Source organism: Beta vulgaris, chromosome 5 (assembly GCF_026745355.1).
Source record: "Beta vulgaris subsp. vulgaris cultivar EL10 chromosome 5, EL10.2, whole genome shotgun sequence".
Classification (NCBI taxonomy): Eukaryota; Viridiplantae; Streptophyta; class Magnoliopsida; order Caryophyllales; family Amaranthaceae; genus Beta; species Beta vulgaris.
Genome location: NC_079206.1, coordinates 26355748 through 26378223, shown reverse-complemented (window position 1 = coordinate 26378223; position 22476 = coordinate 26355748). Strand labels below are relative to the sequence as shown.

The 22476-nt window shown below is 36.4% G+C and overlaps 3 protein-coding genes and 2 long non-coding RNA genes across 5 annotated transcripts; all 5 read left to right on the top strand.

Annotated features, from left to right (window-relative positions):
* The first annotated feature begins 9225 nt into the window (after positions 1-9225).
* LOC125497806 (uncharacterized) lies at positions 9226-11442 on the top strand. The gene is made up of 4 exons (XM_057394670.1): positions 9226-9697; positions 9748-10248; positions 10380-10467; positions 10527-11442. The coding sequence occupies exons 1-4, from the start codon at positions 9226-9228 to the stop codon at positions 11440-11442; spliced, it is 1977 nt and encodes a 658-aa protein (XP_057250653.1).
* A 3745-nt stretch (positions 11443-15187) lies between these two features.
* On the top strand, positions 15188-15794 carry LOC125497527 (uncharacterized). The gene is made up of 4 exons (XR_008969429.1): positions 15188-15232; positions 15325-15378; positions 15490-15603; positions 15728-15794. It is a non-coding gene; the product is annotated as an uncharacterized LOC125497527 (long non-coding RNA).
* A 95-nt stretch (positions 15795-15889) lies between these two features.
* LOC130589399 (uncharacterized) lies at positions 15890-16502 on the top strand. Its single transcript, XM_057394669.1, has 2 exons — positions 15890-16141; positions 16227-16502. Exons 1-2 carry the CDS (start codon positions 15953-15955, stop codon positions 16500-16502), a joined length of 465 nt encoding a protein of 154 aa, XP_057250652.1. The 5' UTR covers positions 15890-15952.
* A 725-nt stretch (positions 16503-17227) lies between these two features.
* On the top strand, positions 17228-17732 carry LOC130591419 (uncharacterized). The gene is made up of 3 exons (XR_008969232.1): positions 17228-17289; positions 17370-17469; positions 17693-17732. It is a non-coding gene; the product is annotated as an uncharacterized LOC130591419 (long non-coding RNA).
* Positions 17733-20390: 2658 nt separating this feature from the next.
* LOC104885311 (uncharacterized) lies at positions 20391-21425 on the top strand. Its single transcript, XM_010670004.1, has one exon. It carries the CDS (start codon positions 20391-20393, stop codon positions 21423-21425), a length of 1035 nt encoding a protein of 344 aa, XP_010668306.1.
* The last annotated feature ends 1051 nt before the right edge of the window (positions 21426-22476 follow it).

Genomic DNA, 22476 nt, shown 5'->3' with positions numbered 1-22476 from the left:
AGTTGGGGCTGCTATTAGTGTTGGCCAGGAGATGCCAACAGCAGCGCTGGGCCTGCCTCCTGCAGAATGTTCTCCAAAATGTTCTGCAGTAAGGTTTTTTTTTAACCACCTGGGTTCTGTTGTTCTGATGGTGAAGTTGAAATTGCATCCAATTTGTTCCCATCAGAACTCATTAGACTCTTTACTTCAGAGGATGATGATGCTGTGCACTTTAGAACGTATGCGCGACTCTACAATAACCTCTTTGCATTTAGTTCTCTGGGTGGCAAGTTTGATTCATGCACTCAAAAAGGAATTTATGTATTCAAATTACATGGCCAAATCTACCATTTCATACCTAATCTATTGCCTAATGACCACAACCCCAAATTCTTACAACTATACTTCTATGATGCTCAACACGAATCACAGAACCGTTTGAACCTTTTCCCTGAATTGAGACCTAATGTAATAACTATCTTGATGGAAATCATGCAGTACAATCCATATGCAAAATTTTTCAGATCTCTGCACGAGCTAGATGTTGTGGAGCACACGGAAATACGACTAAATAAAGACACAACAAGAATGTCACTTTTTCCGTCCGCTAAAATCGGACGCTAAAAACACGGGATCGGACGCTAAAGAGATCAGCGTCTGTTAACGGACGCTAAAAGGCGGATGCAAAACCCCTGGTCGCTAATTGTCCAATTACCGTCCGCTAGCGGACGTTAAAAATTTAGCGTCCGAATTTTCAGAATTATCGTCCGATTAACATCGGACTCTAATTAGCGTCCGATTGATAGTCGGACGCTAATTAGCGTCCGATTAAAGACGGAAGCTAATTAGCGTCCGATAAATGGCGGACGTAGGCTGTAAAAATCAAACGCTAAACCACTTTGCGCAGGTATTATGAGCTTTTATTATGAGCTGTAATTATGAGCTTTATGAGCTGTAAAATCAGGCTGTTATGAGCTGTAATTATGTGCTTCCTTTTTCTTTTCTTTTCTTTTTTGACAGGTATTATGAGCTTTCACTTTGCCCAAGGTTTTACTTTTATTATTTTTATTTAATTCATTTTATTAAAATTCAATTATTATTTCAAAATGAACAATGTTAGAATAACAAAAATTAAGAATTAAACAAATGAGAATTTTATTTAAAATAAATATATATAATTACAATCCAATACCAAAATTTAGTACTATAATAGTATAATTACATTGTAACTAAAATCTAATACAACAACTTCAATCTAATAAGAGTAGGACCCACTGCCAATGTACTGCACCACCGCAACAGCCACCGCACTACTGCGACAGCCACGCACCACCGCGCCAGAAACCTGTAAATACCAAAAAATAAAAAAATCAACCAAAAAAAGACATAAAACTGATTAATGTTATACGGTAGGTTCAAGCATTCATACTGCCATAGAGACTAGATCTGATATTTTCCAAAAAATAACCCAGTACTAAAAAAACGAAAAACGAAGAAAAAACTGATTTCTAAAAAAGTCGACCATAATTTCCCAAATTTAAACAAATAAATCAGAAATTCAACAAAAGAAAATCAGAAATTCAACCAAATAAAACTCAAGGTACTTAAACTCATGTAAAATTTCAGAAATCCAACCAAAATCTAGAAAAATACAGAATAGTGAATGAACAAAATAAGCCTCGCTACAAAATTCATGACCAAATTTAACTCTTAATTCCAAAAACTCCTCAGATTTCGAACCCTATATACCAAAAAATCTCTAAATTTCGAACCCAAAATCCAAAAAATCAAAAGACAAAAAAGCCAAAATCACGAAATTGAATAACCAAATCGAAAATAAAAACACACAAGAAAACCGAAAACTCAAAAAAATAAAGAAAAATCGAAAAACAAGAAAAATTAAAAAATCTTAGGGAATTCACACTACAAAAAAAACTAAATATAGAGGCAACCCAAAATTGCATCTAAATATACATCTGTAGCCTCTAATGGTGTTTAGAAGCAATTTTCTCGCTGCCTCTAATTAGTCCGTCGCTAATTATAGGTTGCCCCTAATGCCACCTTTTAGAGACAGACAAGTTATGTTGTTGCTAATTGTTGGTTGCCCCTAATGCCACCTTTTAGAGACAGACAAGTTAAGGTGTTGCTAATTGTTGGTTGCCCCTAATCCCACCCTTTTGAGGCACAAAACTTGAATTGTTGCTAAAGCCAGTTACATGTAGAGGCGACCACCAGGCAGTCGCTAATTATAGGTTGCCTCTAATGCCATATTTTTGGGGCACACATGTTACATTGGTGATTAGACCATTTATATTTAGAGGCAACCATAAGTTTGTCTCTAATTTTAAGTTGCATCTATTGCTTAGTTTTTGGGGCACACAAATATTGTTTCTAAAACCACTTATGTTTAGATGCAACTATAAATTTTGCCACAGATTATATTTAGATGCAATTACGTTTCATAGGTTCAAAAAACATTTAGGGGTATTTATACATGTTGCTCCTAATTATATTTAGATGCAACTGCAAAATTTTATAAAATAGCTTTTTAGATGCACCAAATTTTTATAATGATATTTAATAATAATGCTACGTAATTTTTAATATTATTTATTTATTTACTTATTTTGCCTAATAATTCAGAAAATTAACATAAATGGAAGAAAGAAATTATAGATTATCAAAGAAAGAAATATGCATTTATATAAAAGTGACCACTATACACAATCCAAAATGATATCCATAGATGGTGAAACATAATAACCTAGAAAGTTTTAACATAATCATTCCCGTAATCTAAGGAGCCAAAATCTAAGTAACTTAAGCTATATAATAGAGATGCACCATCTGCCAATCTGTTCCAAAAAGTATGTGCCCAAAAAATCTCCTAAATATGCAACTGCTATACATCTTCACTAATAGTAAGCCGGGCTTATTAATACCCTGTAACCTCGTCGTCACTAACACTAGTATCACTAACAATCTCTATGATCTGATATTCTTCGCTTTCATAAGCTAGAGCAGAATATCCATCCCCTTTCAAGAGCTCTATGATATGATCATCACTGTTTTCACTTTCACTGTCCTTATGTATGTCTTCTTGGTCAAAGATCATGACCCCGTTGTTCGTCCTCTTCCTGTAAGACCTTCTTCTATGAGCAACCAATCCTGAGTACAAACAAAAAGATCCAGCATTAAAATATAGAAATAACATATATAATAAAAAGACAAATCACTGTACAAGCATGAAACCACAAATAGATCACCCAACTAGCTATGACTTCTAATATCAACTCAAATCTTATAATCTAGCATTCCTTGTAAAGATTTCAGATACTGAACATTCCACCAATACTTGCAGCAGCTATTAGAAATACTATGCTGCATAATAACAGTGAATTTAAATCCTTAAAATCCTTAATCTCGAATGTCGAACCATGAGTTATATGTGTAAATTGAATAGCTAAAAACAATTACAAGAGACTACAGTTGAATAACTACAGTTGAACTTATGATTCATTTGCAATTACTGGAACTTATAATGTGTAAATTGAATAGCTAAAAACATTGCTCTTTTAACTACAGTTGTCTAAATAAAACATAACTACAGTTCCACATTTTGAGAAAATGTTGTATGACCAAGGGCAGTTAGTTAATGTTTATCTGGATGCATTTGCAATTACAAGAGACTTGCAGTACTCAAATGTTGTGAGGGATGTTCTTGAATACTTAAGGAGAGACATGATAGGGCAAGAAGGAGAAATTTTCTATGCAGAGGATGCTGACAGTGCCAAAACAGAAGGTGCAACAAGGTTTATTTTCCACAATAACTCTAGGAGATCTAAAAACGTAAAGCACAAAAAGGTCACAACTTTCAGAGGTTGAAGCATATATATATATATAGGAAAGAAACTCAAAGGTGTTCACGCAGGACTGCAAGACGTGCTTTTTCATATTGCAATTTCACTTCTCCAGCTAGTCCTAATACAGCAGCCAGAAAAGACAAAGAAACTTACAAAAATAGAAAACAACAAAACCATTTAAGGACAAATGTATAGGTCATCATCATAATTAAATCAAACAACAATTATATCAACTATATAAATAAAGATGCTAAACATGGTATTGAACCTTAGAATGATGCATAAAGAACACGCTTATTTCCCCCTTGATCCCAAAAATTACCTTCTGGAGGTCAAAGCAAAACATAGAATTACTTGGATAAAGGCATCATCAATTTGCCAAATATACTTCAATCAACTATATATATATCAAGACTAGATAAGAACCCTTACAAGGACAATTTGGAAAACTAGATCAAAAATCATAGTCTTTATGAATTTGGGAACAGTCATGAGTCGCTTAAGTTCTTAGTAGACAAGAGGTCAACAACAACGACAACAACAACAACAACAACAACAACAACACAACAACAACAACAACAACAACAACAACAACAACAACAACTTTGAAATGCTTCGCTGACCAAAAAAAATACTTCCAGAATCATACCGCAATTTTCGGGGATGAAACCCTTCAGAATTGAACCAAAAAAAAAATATTAATAACTAAATTGAACCCAAAAAAATACTTTATACCTTCAGAATCATCAACCATCTTCTCCTTCCCCTTACTTCCAGCCGCAATTTTCGGGGATGAAACCCTTGCTTTCTTGCGTTCCTTATCGTTGACCAGTTCGCTCCCCTTTGCTGGAAGGGCACAAACAATTTGCCTACCTTCTGCAACCTCTTCTGCAATGCTTCGCATGACTTTGTCGAAAGCTGCTTTGGCAAATACACTCATGAATTGCGTTGTTGATTCGGTTCCCCTCAAAGAAAGATAATAGTCAAGGAACTTTCTTTCACTGATATGCTCGAAACAAAGTTTCAACCATGCTTTTCGTTGTGGATCTTGTTCAATTTCATAAGCAATTTTTAATGGTGTTAAATCTACCATTTTTGGGTGTTTTGGGGTTAGGTTTACCGGAAAAAGGGAAGGGATTGGTGTTGTACAGGACCGAAGAGTGGAGGAGGCCGAAGGGAAGGGAAGGGAAGGTCGAAGGGAAGGAGAAGGGAAGAACCGGAAAAGAGGATGGGGATTAGGGTTTAATGGGAATTAATTAAGGGGTCATATAGTTGGTTTGGCAAAGGGAAGGGGAGACGTTATTAGCAGGTTTGTTTCGTTAAGGCGGGAATCTAATTCACAATTAAAAAAATTTCCCTCCTTATGTTTTTTTTTATATCTTTGATTTTTGTATTTGAAAAACTTTGAAATTATACCTTAAATAATTTATAAGATTTTAGAGAATTTTTATATTTTCTTTTTTATACAACAGATATTTAGTCTCAGAAAAAAATATTCATTTATTGTTCCTTATGAAATAAAGGACATGTTCTCTTCCGTATAAAACAGATGAACTGAATTGAATTGAAATTGTATTAAATTGAATTGAATTAAATTCAATGTAATAAATATATAATAATATTCAAACAATAATAATATGAATATTAAACAATAATTATAATGATAAATAATAATAATAATGAATAATAATAGTATTTTGGATATTTTTAAATGATAGTTATAAATAAATAATATTAATAATCATAAATTAATAATAATAATAATTAATGATAATAATGATAATTGCATCATATAAAAACCGTTTTGACGCGATTTTATTGGTTTATGAGATAAAAAACGTGGGTTTATGTGTGCTTTTGACCTAAACCATGTTCATCCTAATAATAATAATAATATATAGTAATAATAATGAGTAATATATAAAGCTACAATAAACAAAATAATATATAGAAACAACAACAAAAACGATAAGAATAATAATAATATTTAACAAAATGGTTATATAAAAGATTGGAGATGAACTGAACTGAACTGATTGGAGCTGATGATCAGTTGAACTGAAATGAACGAAACTAATATATACTTGGAGCTGCACTGAACTGAACTGAACTGATTTATGCTTAACTCAACTGAACTGAAAATTAGTTGAGGAGACAAGGCCCTAAGATAAATTTCTGCACGATCACATACACGTTGTCATAATATTGGCAACAATTGAATATTTTCAGAATTTTCTATTTGAAGCAAATAATGCATGTCATCACCGATCACTTCTTAACAAAGACTAAATTTATTGATTTATATTTATTATGAGCATAAGTTGCCAATAACTCTGTTATGAAGATTGTATTAATAACTCACCAAACTAATTTATCGACACATGAAATGTCTTACCCTAATAAATTGATCGATTTATTGATTGAGTCATGAGTGAAAGTTAACCAATTAACTTGTGCATAAATGTTCATCATTGTACTGGCTCCATTTAAACTTCTTTGTTGTTTTGATTGTGGTTTGAATAATTACCGCCTATAATTCTATAGCCTTTGATGAGGAGTTAAGATTATGCACCAGACTCTGACATGGTGCGTGGTTCTTGGTTCATGATAGATGCCCTTATATTATTATTGTCATGTCTTCGTCTATCTTTATGCACCAAATTAGGTTCATTCAAAGATGGAGCGAGGTTGTTGGTGGTAGCCCGGTGTAGTTGGCCTAATCATACGAGGATGGTAAATCCGAGGGTCTAGTGTTGTTTCACATCTACGTACTAGGTAATTTCAAGGTGTTGGAAGTAAGAATTGGAGATATATATTTGAGTATTTAATTAATTTGGTTGTTGTTGTGGTGAATTATTTTCGGTGTTGGAGGAATTTTGTTGATAGTCATAATATTGGTGATTCGATTTCATTTATTTAGAACACTACTCACTCACACATCACTTATGTTACCCCCTTCCCATTCTAAATTACAAATTTTCTTACAAATCAAAGGTGGCTTAAAACAAAAATACCAATTATAGCACTACGAAATCAGTAAAGTGTGATCATTAATATCAAATGACTAAATTAAAGTAGAGTAGGATATATTTGTGTATGTAAGGAAGGTAATAAGCAAGTATGTGACACGGGTCATTTTTACAGTAATAAAATTGACGTATTTAAGGCAAAAGTTATTACTCCCATCCCACAATAGTTAATTGTATATTTGCGTTAAGCAAGAAGTTTTATAAATAAAATATTCAATGAATATTTTTTAGTATATATAATCAATATAAAAACTTCCATTACATTTTAGCATGACATCGATCAGCTACATCAGTCATTGAACGCACGAGTCTTAAACTTGTTTTAACATATATTTTTATTACATTATATGATTATATAAGAACTTTAAATCATGATTATTCAACCTTATATTATAATAATTATAATTTCAATAAATTTGGGAAAAAAACAACTATTTAATGGATAAAAAAAACAACAATTATTACTTCAATTTAAATTAAGTTCAGTAAGCTCTCAATTTTCGTCTCTTATCCAGTTCAGTTCAGTTCAGTTCATTACATTATATGATTATAAGCTGGAGATAACATGCCATTAGTGATATTCAGTTCAGTTCAATTCAAGTGTTTTGAGGAAACGTTTAGAGGTCTTGAGAGACACGTGTTTATCAAACCGATGTGTTAAAAAATTGGAAGAATTTAGAATTGGAAAATTGAAATCATAAACTCACATGCACCTTAATTAAGATAATTTGTGACATAAAGAAGTAAAAAGTAAAAAAGTAATCCATTCCCTCAAAAAATTGAAATAATAAAATCTCTTAATCAATTAAAAGAAGCAAAAGAATAGAATTCCCCCCAAAAAAAAAAAAAAAGAAAATAACTGAAAATTATCAAAATCACGAAGAGCCGTTGCAATTAGGAAAGAAGTTCTTCTTCCCTTATCTTCTTCCGTATCTCGCACAAAACAGCTCCAATTCTCACGCGAAAAAATCTGCTATGCAATCTCAAAAAATCATTAAGATCTTCCAGAAAAAGGAGGGAATTATTAGCGGGGAATTTGAAGTGAAATTAGGTCGAAAAATGTTTGAGAGATTTGGGAAATTATTTTGGCGGTAAGTCATACTTTAGTTGATTGTTTGCATAACAATTCATTCAATTATACAAAATCAAGGAACTTTGCATTCGTAATTCATTCAATTTATTAGCCGGAATTTTATTCGTAATTTTTCAAAATTCAAAGCTTTCTTGCAGATTCTTCAATATTCATTGATACTGAATTCGAAGGTAATTTCAGGTAATTCATTCAATTATACAAAATCACGCTGTATTGCATTCTTAATTTTTCATTCGTAATTCATTCAATTTGTTAGCCGGAATTTCATTAGTAATTTTTCATTGATACTGAATTCGAAGGTAATTCGAAGGTAATTTTTCATGCGAGAGAGATTCTTTAATATTCATTGATACTGAATTCGAAGGAGGAGTTTGCTCAAAACACCCTGAATTGCACCATCTCCATATTCAGGTAATTTTATACTCTCAATAATCCTTTACATTAACAGTGACTAAGCATCATGTTTAAGACTATCCAACATGCTTGGGTTCTGTTCATATATTATCAACTGTGACTACTCAAAATGGCTAAGACTACTCAGTTCTAGTTCAAGAAATATAATCTTATATATGTTAGATGGGTCTAATAAGTATCCCTTGTTTCTTGGCCAAATTTTTTGTAGGATGTAGATTATATACTAATATTCTATACACAGAACTCTAGTTCTTTCACGAGTGTTCTTTACGTAGCTGTAAATAATTGATTCCCATCATGTACACAGTTTATGTGAATTAGGTAGTATTTCTTCTTGTTCAAAAAAAAAATTGAGCTTAACCTTTAACACTATATGATGTCGCCTGTCAGGTTCATAATCATTAAGTATGTGTGGCATGTAGGCCTAATTTTTGTTAATAAGAAGCTAGAAAGATTAGCTCTGTGTCTCATATGATTAGTGGAATGTGTAGTCTGCTACTTCAGTAACATCCTATAGTGCCGTATAATATGTAGTGTTTAATGTATATTTTTATTTCAGAGCACTTATAGTGACATGCCCTTCTAAAATGAGAATCATTTCTATCTGCGAGTTATTACCTGCTGATATTGTGTTGCCGGGGAAAGTTGTGTAAGGTTCTGGTTGGGGGAACACAATTTATGTCACTAATGTGATGGCTGAAAAGACTTGCAGTAATTCTTTTTACATTTGTAGCATAGCTGATTATCATAAAATGTTAGATTAGATAATTGATGCTTTATTTTTGTCACTAATGTGATGGCTGAAAAGACTAAATTATTCATCTACTTGGATCAAAGGTAGGACAATATGGAATCATATAGTCGTGATTGGATGCTATGCAAGAAAAATGACCCCAAGTATAGAACTGGTGTGAAGAAGTTCTTAGAGTTTGCTTTTACACAAGGAAAAGGAAACCAAGTTGTACCATGTCCTTGTGTGAAATGCAACAATGAGAGGAGGAAAACCAGGCCGGAAATAGAATTAGATCTGCTAAAGTTTGGGATTGTTAAGAGTTACACACGTTGGGTACGACATGGTGAAAGCTTTGAATGCCAAGTTGATGCAAATGCTTTAGATGACTCGCATCAAAATATAGAGCATAATTACATGAGTGACATGTTGTATGAAGCATTTGGAATGGCGACACAAGAAGTAGATGCTGAGGTTGGAGAAGCTGTGGATGCAAAGGCTAATGTTGGTATTCGAGGAGATCCAATTGAAGAAGCCAAAACATTTTATAAATTAATGGAAGAACTTGAGTTGCCGTTATATCCAGGCTGTAAAAACTTTTCAAAGTTGTCCTTTCTGCTTAAGTTATTTCACATAAAGTGCTTAGGGGGATAACAGATAAAAGTCTTTCTATGATTCTTGATCTTTTCAAGGAAGCATTGCCGGAGAATAACACTTTGCCAGAATCCTTCTACGAAGCTCAAAAGACAGTGAAGAAGTTGTCTCTTAACTCCATCAAGATTGATGCTTGTCCCAATAATTGCATGCTATTTTGGAAAGAGCATGCTAATGCGGATGAATGTGTAAAGTGTCATGCATCAAGATGGAAAAAAAAGGAACAAGGGAATGGAAATCCTGCTACAAAACCCAATCCCAAAAAGCTTCCATGTCAGACAATGAGGTATTTCCCTTTAATACCTAGGCTTCAGAGAATGTTTATGTCATCTAAAACTGCCGCTAGTATGAGATGGCATTCAGATGAACGTCAGAGTGACGATGGGGTAATGACACATCCAGCCGATTCAAAAGCTTGGAAATCATTTGACGATAAATATCCATCTTTTGCCTCTGAAACACGAAATGTTCGCCTTGGTTTAGCAAGTGACGGCTTCAGTCCCTTCAGGAATGGACATATTCCCCATAGCACATGGCCAGTGGTTCTAATACCATATAATTTGCCTCCATGGCTTTGCATGAAACAACATTCTCTATTTTGTCCACGCTCATTCCAGGCCCTAAGGGACCTAAGAAGAATATTGATGTGTATCTCCAACCTCTAATTGAGGAACTTAAGTTGTTGTGGAATGTTGGTGTGGAGACGTATGATGCCTCAAAAAAGAGAAGTTTAGGTTGTTCGCTTCTTTGTTATGGACTGTTAGTGACTATCCTGCTTATGGTGATCTCTCTGGATGGAGTACGGGAGGAGAAAAAGGTTGTCCTACTTGCAACAGTGACACATCTTCAGAGTGGCTAAGAAATGGGGGCAAGTACTGTTACATGTGTCATCGCCGATTTCTACCCATTGATCATGAATGGAGGTACGATGGGGCATCTTTTGACGGCACACATGAGATTAGACCAAAGCCAAAGGAGTTAACGGGTGAGGAAGTGCTTGAACAATTGGTGGATGTTGAATGTGTTACATCCCTTGAGACTCCTACTAGGAAGAGAAATCGACGCAAAGATCAAAAGAACAAATGCAAAGCAATATGGAGAAAAAAGAGCATTTTCTATGAGTTGCCGTATTGGAGTAGTCTTCTAGTGCGTCATAATTTAGATGTGATGCACATTGAGAAGAATGTTTGTGAGACCTTACTTGCTACGTTGCTTGACATCGAAGGGAAAAGTAAGGACAATCTGAATGCACGACATGATTTGAAGGAAATGAAAATTAGAAAGTCCCAGCATGCTAAAGAACGAGACGATGGTAGTTGGGAGATTCCCCCGGCTCCTTACACGTTATCCTTGGAGGAAAAAAAGAAGCTATGTACCTTCCTGACGAGTGTCAAGTTCCCTGATGGCTATGCTTCAAATATCTCCCGAAATTCATTGCTGAGAGAGCGCAAATTGGCAGGTTTGAAAAGCCATGACTTCCATGTCATTATGGAGCATCTTCTTCCTCTTGCTATACGTGATTGGCCGAAGTCACTGTCCACACCACTTATTAAATTGAGTTCATTTTTCAAGGAATTGTGCTCTAAGACATTGAAGGTGAAAGACTTAGAAATAATGGACAAGGAAATAGCCGTCATCCTATGCGAGTTGAAAAGATTTTCCCACCGGCTTTCTTTGTGATTATGATTCACCTGTCGGTACACCTTGCAAAAGAAGCAATGATTGCGGGACCCGTTCAATATCGTTGGATGTACCCTATTGAGAGGTATGTAGCTTAATATAGTTTGGAAGATAAAAACATCAAAATTTATTATCTTCTTGACTTGCTTGCTTAGTTTGTTGTTCCTCTTGTGTAGTATTTATGTAAACTGAAGAATTACGTTCGTAACAAAGGGCATCCTGAAGGGTCGATAGCAGAAGGCTACTTCTAGAGGAGTGTCTGACATTTTGTTCAAGATACATGGAGGATATTGAAACACAATTCAATAAGGAAGATAGAGTCTATGACTGTGATGATCATGGTGATGCTGAGGATCGATTACCCATTTTTAAGACAAGTGGTCGAGCGGTCGGGAAAGTAACACCTCGATCATTAACAACACAAGAATGGGAGGATCTCCATTTTTATGTGCTCAATAATTGTGAAGAAGTGAAGCCATTCATTGAGTAAGTTTTAGTGTTCTGCAATCAAACCATCTACATATATGCTAAGTTTGTAATTCACCATTATTGTCCTATTTTGCACTAGTGAGTATGAGCGTGAAGTTTCAAACACAACAAAGATGACAATCGCTAGGAAGCGCAAGTTCATTCAATGGTTCAAACATCGAGTAAGTTAAAATAACGAGAAATTTGCCTCCCTCATATGACAAAGATGTCTACCTATTTACGTATATAAGTTGGAATAATGTTTGGTGCAGGTGACTTCTTTAGCTCAAGAAAAGCATCCTGCTGTGACTGAACATTTACAGGCCTTAGCGGATGGCCCAGGTCGTGTTGTAGCGACTATGAACAGCTACATGGTAAATGGTTGTTTGTTCCGCACAAAGGACATGAAATGGAAAGAGAGACACAAAACAGTGGGATTGTTGTGTTGGGGGAAAATGATGTTGAATATTACGGTCTGCTGCGCGAAGTCATTGAAGTACAGTACACAGGAGGAAATCGTGTCACTTTGTTCATGTGTGATTGGTGGGATGTTCATAGTCATGGGCGAGGAATAACTAAAGATTGCTTTGAATTCATCAGTGTCAATATTGGAAAGGTGTTGGGAAATGATCCCTAGTTTTAGCTTCACAAGTTGGGCAAGTGTACTATGTTCAGGACGTTGCGAAGGCAAATTGGAAGGTTGTAGTGAAGGCAAACCCAAGGAACTTCTACGACGTTCCTGAAATACTTGTCCAAGATAGCATTGGGGAAACAACGAAAGTTTAATGCATTTGGCTTTTTTTTAAATTGATCCATTATAGGGATTTAATAATTCCATTTATATTGATAGAGTTGTTAAACAATTTGTATTGAAATTTTTATGGTAGTTATTATAATTTGTCTTTTGTTTGAAATTTATGGAATATCAACTTAGATGTTTTTTACATTCTCTTTCGTGCTATTGAAATTTTTATGGTAGTTATTATAAATTGTCTGTTTGTTTGAGTAAGTAATGATAATGTTTTTGTTAGCGTGTTTTCCTTCGGTGTTGGGAGTTTTTCATGAAAATGTCCAAACCAAGTGGAAAGACATTCAGGAAAAAAGTTGAAGGGGAACAAATGAGTACGAAAAGCTGAGACTTCAAAGGATTGAAGCTAATAACACAAAGCTGGAGAATCTAGGTGTGAAGCGCATCATGGCTAGCATGAAGCAGAAGAAGGAGGTGAGTATGATCAAGAGTAAAGCTACCTTAGATGAAGATAGTGGCTACTCACCGGAGGATGATCTTTCGGATGATGGAAATGACGAGGAAGCCACTATTGCAAACAAGAAAAGGAAGGTATGTTGCGTTAGATTTTGAAATTTCTTTTTACTGATTGAGGTTGCATATGTGCTCTTAGTATTGCAAATGCCTTTTGGTATGTTCTTATTATGTGTGACAAGGAAGGAGGACAGGGTAGGGAGGGTATTGAGGGGTGGGAGTGGCTGTGAGAGGGCAGGGAGGGTGGGTATAGTGTGTGCAGTGGCAGGGTAGGGTGGAGGTCTGTGCATGGGATGGGGTGTGTGTGCAGGGCTGTGGGAGGGGGTGTGTGTTGTGGGAGGGTATGTGTGTCAGTGTGTGTGTGCATGGGCTGTGGGAGGGTGGGTATTAGTTTTGGCAGGGTAGGAGGGTATTGAGGGGGTGGGGAGTGGCTGTGAGAGGGCAGGAGGGGTGGGTATAGTGACTGATTAATCTTAGCACTCTCTTGCAACCTGATTCCTTCATTGCCAGACCTTCTGTTGTCTTCATTACCTGAAAATAAAACAATGCCCAGTATAAATTTGAGGAAATAAAATCGCACTCACTTACTTATATCTTCAGCACACTTATTTGACCTGCTAAATCTATGAGGTTCAGCTTTCCTGTTATACAGCCTCTTGTCCTTGCTCAGAAGGTCTAGACAATGTGACTACAAGCACACCATGGCTCCTGCTAGAATCATCATTGAGACCAGTGTGAGCAACTTTTAGGTGGATTTGTCCATCTCTATCATCTAAAACTGAGATCTCTTTTGCTTTGAGCTCCAAGAGATCATAGCACCTATCTAAATACACTTCATAATATGATATCTCAGCAATGCTTCCTGTTGTTTGGCACATAGATAATATTCTTGACATGGCTAGTGGCATTAACCCTGTCTTCACATCAGTCCCCTGCAACAATCTCCAATATCATTAATTTCAAGAAAAAAAAATCAAAATTACGTCCCTTTGAGACTACTTCAACCTATTATATTGACCTTTCTTTTTCATTTTTGGGGTTGAGGGAAAGGAAAACTATTTCCATCTCAAGTTGCTTCAAAAAATTTCTTACTTCACAAAGCAACTGGGTCAAAAACATATAAGCCTTTCAAGTGCCAAATTGGGTTGATTTCATATTAGGGTGATAAATTTTATCATTTCAGTTTGGACTGATGATATCATGCCCAAAACACATTTTTCTGGAAAATTTTGGGACATACATATAAGCGTTTCAAAAGTCAAATTGGGTTCATTTCACGCTCAATGATATACTTGTGTTGTAGCGTTTCAAAAGAATAATTGAATATAGCATGCTATAGATATAGAATAGGGACAAGAGTGATTTTTTTTTTAGTTATGGGCTTCCATATTTCCTTTACCACCATGAAGATCATATGAAAAAAGTATGGCATATAACATATTCAAAGAAGCATTCAGAAGATGCTCCTGCCAATGGTATTAGGTGCTTCCCACAAAGTATATATAGAGAAAAATAAACCAGCAACTAAATAAGTTTTTAACTTTTTACCATGAACTAGACTCGGGAGTTACTTTCTGCTGACATGCATGTAACACAGAAAACATGTCGAGATTACTAACTTTGATTAAATGTTCTTGAATGGAATGGATGTGCTGCTTAAAAATGAAAAGTTGTTTGTTTGAGATAACTTGGGTGTGGAACCTCATACCATATGTGATCTTTGGCAAATTCCAATCAAAGCATAAGCAAATACTCTTTGATGAATATATTAAAAGTACTTCAATTGTGAGTCATTAGTTAAAGTATCCAACTCTTCCCCTCCCCTTCCTTAGACGAAAGTCAACCCTTTATTTTGCTAATGAATTTCAAATGCTTTCTTTTTTCTTATACGAAACAAAATGGCAGGCACATAACCAAGACTGTGCAAATAAGGGGACGAAAAGGAACTTCATTTTACCGGGTGCAATCGGCTCTTTGTTGACGCAGAGCAAAAACGTGCAAGGGAAAGGAAACAAAGGGGAAATGTGCAGCTAACAGCAGCCCTCAAAGTCATACAGAAAGGTTCACCTTTTAAACCACACTCATTCCATTTATGAAAGTCATTAGATTTAGTTTCATTCTAATATCTTAGTTGCGAAATAACTGCAATACAGCGATCAATAGTCAACAGGAGGCGGAAGTTCAAGACAAGATGGACTTCGATGAAGGTATAGTAGTCCATATGTATAAATATAGGATTTATAACAGAATACCTATGACAAATGAACTTATGTACTTCTAGGCATTATAGTGTCTGAGATTGTTTAATTTCTTTACAGAAATGAAAGAGTCCGATGAAATTGGGAAGGCTGATGTGGGAGATAGTGAATTTCATGAGCGAGAAAGTGATGGAATCAATGCAAGGGAATCCCAAAAAGCAATTGACCAAGAAGGTTTGTTTAAAGAGCCATTGCCGGTTCTTTCCTTTTTTTTGATTGACGAATGTGTTAGCTTCCAAGAGAGTTGATTTGATCATGTAAAGTGTGTTTTTTGACGGAAAATTGAAATTTGGGTCAGATGGCTCTATGGAGAAAAAAGGCGAAAGCATGCTAACAGGAGAAAAGGAGGCATCTAATGAAACAGGTATGGATTGGCTCATTTTTTAAAGACATACCCTAAGCCTATTTTTTAAAGACAATATTTATTTTTATTCAAATTACACATGTCAGGAAAGCAAAAACGAAGAAGTCATATAAAACCAAAACACCAAGAGGTCCTACAAGAAATTTACAACTGGCTAAAATGAGACCCGGTGAGAAGATAAAGGTAGATTTTGATGTTAGTGGTCAACCAATAGGTGTCAACAGAGCTAAGCTGTCAAGTTACTGTGGTTCCCTCGTCAGAGATCCTCTGAATGCGCCACTTTATCGTATTGAAGAATTTTCACAAGTTCCACAAGAGAATAAAGAGAAGATGTGGAAGCTCATTTTGGTAGAACAATACTTCCACAAGCATTGATAATTCTTTAATATCTTTTACGAACTTTATTTTCTAATTGAACATTTCTCATGTGCAGGACAAATTTGATATTGGGCTGGATGATGTTAAAGATCAAGATGAACGTGAAAAGAAAATAAAAGATAAGAGGAAGTATATCATGACATCTTTGAACAAGAAGTATCGGAATTTTCGTGCACGTTTGAAAAGAGAATATTATGACACTGAAGAAAATGATGACGACAGACTGAAAGAAGATAATACCCCAAGTGTTGACGAAAAAGACTGGGAGTGGCTTGTATCATACTTTGGCACTCCAGACTTTCAGGTTAATGCACCCTCGTACATTGCATAGATTTCTTTATTTATTTTCAATTTTTATCATTTCACACAATTCAATTTGTTTATATTTGAATTTAATAGAAAAAGAGTCGCAGAAACATTGAAATAGGTCATACCTTGATGCCGGACATACGGCAGGAACAAAAAGTTTTGCACAAAAAGCACAAGATATGGTAACGCGTGTTCTTTCACCATTCCTGTCCTAATTTTTGGAATAGTTACTTAGGTTTATTGTTTGCCATTCCTTCAGTTTGAACGTGACAAGGTAATGCCAGGATTATTGGAATTGTACGAGGAGACTCATACTAGAAGCGACAAAACACCTGTAACTCAATCGGCACAGGACACCATGGTAACGATTATTCAAACTGGATTTTTTTTGGTTGTATTTGAAAGTATATTCCTACTTGACAAGATCTTCTCCCGTTACTGCAGAATGAAATTAAGCAGCTAGTTGAGCAACGAAACAATTTGGAAACAAAAATGACTGATGAAGAAATCTATGCAACAATTAAGCCAAAACGCAAGCCAAGTGCACGTGATCGACAAAAAGGGATAAGTCCCTCAGTGACATCATTATTTGGGTCATTTAGTGAAGGAGAAAAGTTTCGCAAAGAGGCTGAAGCATCCAAAAATGAAGCTAGTGAGGCAAAGAAGGAAGCAAACGAGGTAAAGGAGAAGAACGAAGCTCTAAGTAATACAGTGAGAGGCCTCGAAAAGAAATCTAGACTTATGGAAGCGCCCTAGAAGCCTTCATGAATTTGGCTGGATACAACATGTCCGAGCTCAATATGGATGCGGTATGTCATAGATTATACCTTCAATTTAATGCAAAACAGATTAACACATGTGCATTATTAACAATTACAAATATTAACAGTGGACCGATGAAGAGGATGAGGAAGAGCTAATTCAAAAGTCTGAGAAAAAACACAATGATGTTGAAGATTAAAGATATTTGTTAGATATCAGTATTAGAGGTGACCAAGGTTTCTCCTTATCTTTTCTTTTTTTTAAAAAATCATTGGTGACTCTATAATAATGGTTATTCTGCTGCGTTTTGTTCTGCTGCTATGCTGCTGTTGTTCTGCTCCTATGCTGCTTTGTTCTGCTGCTGTCTATGTGCTTTGTTCTGCTCTGCTGCTGCTATGCTGCTGTTCTGCTGCTGGTCTGCTGTTTTGTTCTGCTGCTGTTCTGCTGCAGCTGCTATGATGTTGTTGTTCTGCTTCTGCTGGTCTGCTGTGTTGTTCTCCTGCAGCTGCTATGCTGTTATTGTTCTGCTTCTGCTGGTCTGCTGTTCTTGTTCTGCTGTTCAAGTTGAAGTTAATATACTTTTTTATATATTCTATGTTCAAGTTCATATACTGGTTTTTTTCCACTAATAATGGTTATTGTGTTCTAAGGATTATGGTTTTGTTAGTGGTTATTATGGGTTTGTGTTCTAAGGAGTATGGTTTTGTTAGTGGTTCATATACTGGTTTTTTTCCAATAACAATGGTTCAAGTTCAAGTTCTGCTGTTATGCTTCTATTCTGATGTTGATCTGCTGCTGCTGTTATTCTTATGTTGTTGTGCCGCTGTTATGCTTCTGTTGTTCTCATGTTGTTGAGTTTGTAAATTAAAGTTTAACCTTGTTTGGGTTGCTGGATTTTGAGGATACAGGATTATGAATCGGACGCGAGTCCTAAATTAAGTTTTAGGCGGTCCGTATTACAAAGGAAACTCTGCCGAATTTTCTGTAGAATTTTAATAACATATCTAGTTGTTTAAAATATTTGAGGATCACTTAATATAGTTTATTAGAGTTACAGGTTCTAATATATTCATTGGATTCTAAAAGTTTTGGTAAGTTAAGCGTTAGAGGATCTAATATATTCATTGGATTGTAAAAGTTTAAATATTCGACTTTCCATGACTTCTTTCTCCTTTTTTTTTATTTCTCTTTTCGCAATAATCTTAGAAATATAAAATCAGTCAGCTTCAAAATGTTAGTTCCGCTCCAAGCACAATTCACGTGGCACTAAAAAATATCTTTAGATACAACAATAATTTATGTGATGCCGATAAAAATGGCTATATATAGAGACAACTAAATTCATGTGACACTAAATACATGGCTTTAAAGACAACTAACTACAATTGATGCTAAAATTAAGGGCTATGGAGACAACTAAATTCATGGGATGCTAAATACATGGCTTTAGAGACAACTAACTACACTCGATGCTAAAAAATGACTTTAGAGACAACTAAATTCATGTGACGCTAAATACATGGTTTTAGAGACAACTAAATACAATTAATGCTAAAACAAATGGCTTTAGAGACAACTAAATTCATGTGACTCTAAATACATGGCTTTAGATGCAACTAACTACAGTTGATGCTAAAAAAAATGGCTTTAGAAACAACTAAACTTATGTGATGCTAAAAATATGGATTTAGAGACAACTAATATTCATGTGATGCTAAAAACATGGTTTTAGAGACAACCAACATACATGTGATGCTAAAATGTATCTTTAGAGGCACCATAATATATTTGACACTAAAAACCATATAATTTAGAGGCAACTATAGTTATGTGATGCTAAAAGGGGGTTTCAGAGGCAACTCAGCCAGATGATGTGCCTCTATATCCAATTTTTTTTGTAGTGTCAGATCTAGGAAAAATCGAAAAACCAAGAACAAGAAAACGCAAAACGAAATTAAAAAACAAAGAAAATCGAGAAAAGAGAGAGAACCATGGGGTGAGATCAAGAAACTCCATAATCAACAATCAAAACTAAAAAAAAAAAACATATTTACTCACTAAATTTCACTGAAAGAAACGTGAGATCTCTTTCGGACGTGGAGAGAACCGTGGGCTTCGTGAGATCTGAAAGAAAGAGAGAGAAACGTGAGATCTGAAAGAAAGAGAGAGAGGCGTGGAAAGAGTGAGAGGAAGAGAGAGAAGCGGGCAGCGTGGGCTTAGGGTAAATGATGATTTGGTCGACTTGAGGTAGTAAAGGGCATATTTATATCTCTTATTTACCGTCCGTCTGTCGGACGGTAATTTCATCCAACGGACGCTAATTAGCGTTCGTTTAAAAGAACAGACACTAAATTTCAGAAAGCGGACGCTACTTTGCGTTTGTCATATATCGGACGCTAATTGTGAATTTACCGTTCGCTTATACTGTCGGACGCTAAATTCAGACGCCAAAAAGGCGGATTCTTGTTGTGAGACCCCGTCCTTGACCAGCGTGTTTACAATGCTCCAACTGCTGAAGAGGTTGCTGTAATATGGTCTGAAGATTCAGCAACCAATGCAACCGGTGGCCCCCATATTATTGTCCAAGAAAAGGCAGAACGCGAACACAGGATCATGCACTAATACGGGTGTTATGATCCATTACAATAGCCACTGATGTTGATGCTCTCTTGTCCGCTGAAGTTGGTGGTTAGTTTGCTTTTACCAGTGCTACCTTTTACTACATTGTGTCCATAAAAGTTGCTTAGGTCGTTACCAAATTGTAACTTCCCTGTGTAGTTGCAGCGCAGGTTAAAACAAGGCGGACTCAAATTTCTTGTAGAGCATACTACGCATATGTCTTGCAAATGCGACCTAGGAACTATATTCTACGAGCGTGCCGCTTGTTCCAACAATTCATCGTTGATATGTATGTTAAGCTTGAAACACGCGGTTGGATTTCTTCAGGCACAACCAGTCAACAATTAGGGCGGAACTGTATCAAGGCATCTTAGATTGCTTTAATGGTGGTGAGAATAGTGGTGCAAATGTCGGTCATAGGGTCATTCTGCCACCTTCTTTTCTTGGCGGGCCCCGTGACATGAAACGACGTTACTTAAATGCCCTGGCCCTTGTGCAGCGTTATGGCAAATCTGACCTCTTTATTACAATGACGTGCAATCCAAATTGGCCCGAAATTAAAGAGCATCTTACCCCGGGTGAGCAAGCTCCGCATCGGCCAGATATAGTTGCTCTCGTTTTCCGTGCAAAGCTAATAACATTGAAAAAACTGATAGTTGAGGACAGCGTGTTGGGGGAGATTGCAGCATACACATACGTTGTTGAATTTCAGAAGCGAGGTTTGCCGCATGCACATCTATTGCTGATTATGAGGCCATCTTACAAAATTAAAGAACCTAATGTATTTGACAAGTTCATAAGTGCTGAGATTCCTGATGAAAGCAACCCTCACTTGCGAAAAATTATTTTGAGCCACATGATGCATAGCCCATGTGGCACAGCCAACCCTGAATGCCCTTGCATGAAACACAAAAGTAGCCCAGGAGCATGCAAGTATGGGTACCCAAAAGCATTTCAAGAAGAAACAAGTACGCATGAGAATGGCTTTCCACTTTATAGGAGGCGAGATGATGGTCAAAATCCTATTATTCGCAAGTTTGCAATGGATAATAGATGGGTCATTCCATATAACCCTTACCTCTCCGCTCTTTTTGATTGTCATCTAAATGTCAAAGTTTTCTCGACCATCCAAGTAGTGAAGTACATATACAAGTATGTTTACAAAGGGCATGACAAAATATCTTTTGCTGTTTCGGCCCAGAAAGACGTCAAACCAGTTGATGAAATTGAACAGTTCCAAAATGGACGTTGGGTTTCGCCGTCTGAGGTCGCTTGGAGGATCTTTTCATTCGATCTCTTTGAAATGTACTCTCCTGTCCTTCCTATCCAAGTTCATTTGCCTAATGCGCAAACAGTCCAGTTCAAGCCTCACGAACAACTTGCTGGTATTGTGGCAAGCGATACAAGATCGCGCACGTCCCTCACTGAGTTTTTCAAGATGAATGCAACTCAAGATGGTGCTTCGCAATTCCTGTACTCAGAGTTCCCAGAGCATTATGTGTGGAATCCTTCTGCAAAGGCATGGACTAAAAGAGTGCACATAAAATTGTTGTTGGCCGTCTAACATTTGTTGTACCGACGGAGGGTGAGCGGTATTTCCTCCGGCTACTTCTAACCCATGTACGTGGACCCACGTTGTTTGAAAACCTCCGAACCGTGAAGGGTTACCTATGTGCTACATTCCAAGAGGCAGCATTGAAATTAGGGCTACTTGAAGAAGATGATTCCATAGTGCAGTGCATGGAAGAGGCAGCTGGCATTGAAATGCCTGGTGCGCTGCGACGTTTATTCACAACCGTCTTGATATTCTGCAAGCCTAACAATTCTCTAGCCTTGTGGCACCAGTTCTACACGCACCTATCTGAAGACTTTGGCCGCAAGTTTCCACAGGAACCGCTTAGGGTTGCACAACTAACTATAAAAGCAGTTGAACGACTCCTTGAAGAAATGGGTAAAACTTTGGAGGATTTTGACCTCCAAGGTTTGAAGGGGCCTGAAAGAGATGAGATCAGAAGAACTAAAGATATTCTCGATGCACTTGATGCACCAATACCAGATGAGTATAAAGAAGCCCAGGAAAATTTGAATTCTAAGCAACAAGAGGCATTTGATTCTATTATGGACCACATTCGAACAGGTAAAGCTGCCGTTTTTTTTGTAGATGGACCAGGAGGAACAGGGAAGACATACCTATACCAAACACTGTATGCGGAAGTCCGACTTATGAACAAAATTGTTTTGCCAGTAGCAACATCAGGGATTGCTGCAGCAAACATAGTTACTGGTCGGACTGCACATTCTCGCTTTAAAATACCTCTTGACCATACTGTTTCAAAAGTCTGCAATGTGTCCAAACATAGCGGGCTCGCAGCACTGTTAAAGGACACGTGCTGCGTAATTTGGGATGAGTCTTCAATGGCACGAAAGGAAAACATAGAATCGCTTGATCTGTTGCTGTGAGACTTGTGTGATCCCAATGTCCTGTTTGGAGGCAAAGTTATCGTTTTTGGCGGTGATTTTCGGGAGGTTCTGTCTGTTGTGCCGCAGAAAACTCAAGCCAAAGCGGTTGAAGCCAGCCTTGTATCATCTGCCCTATGGCCCGCGTTTACACGCTT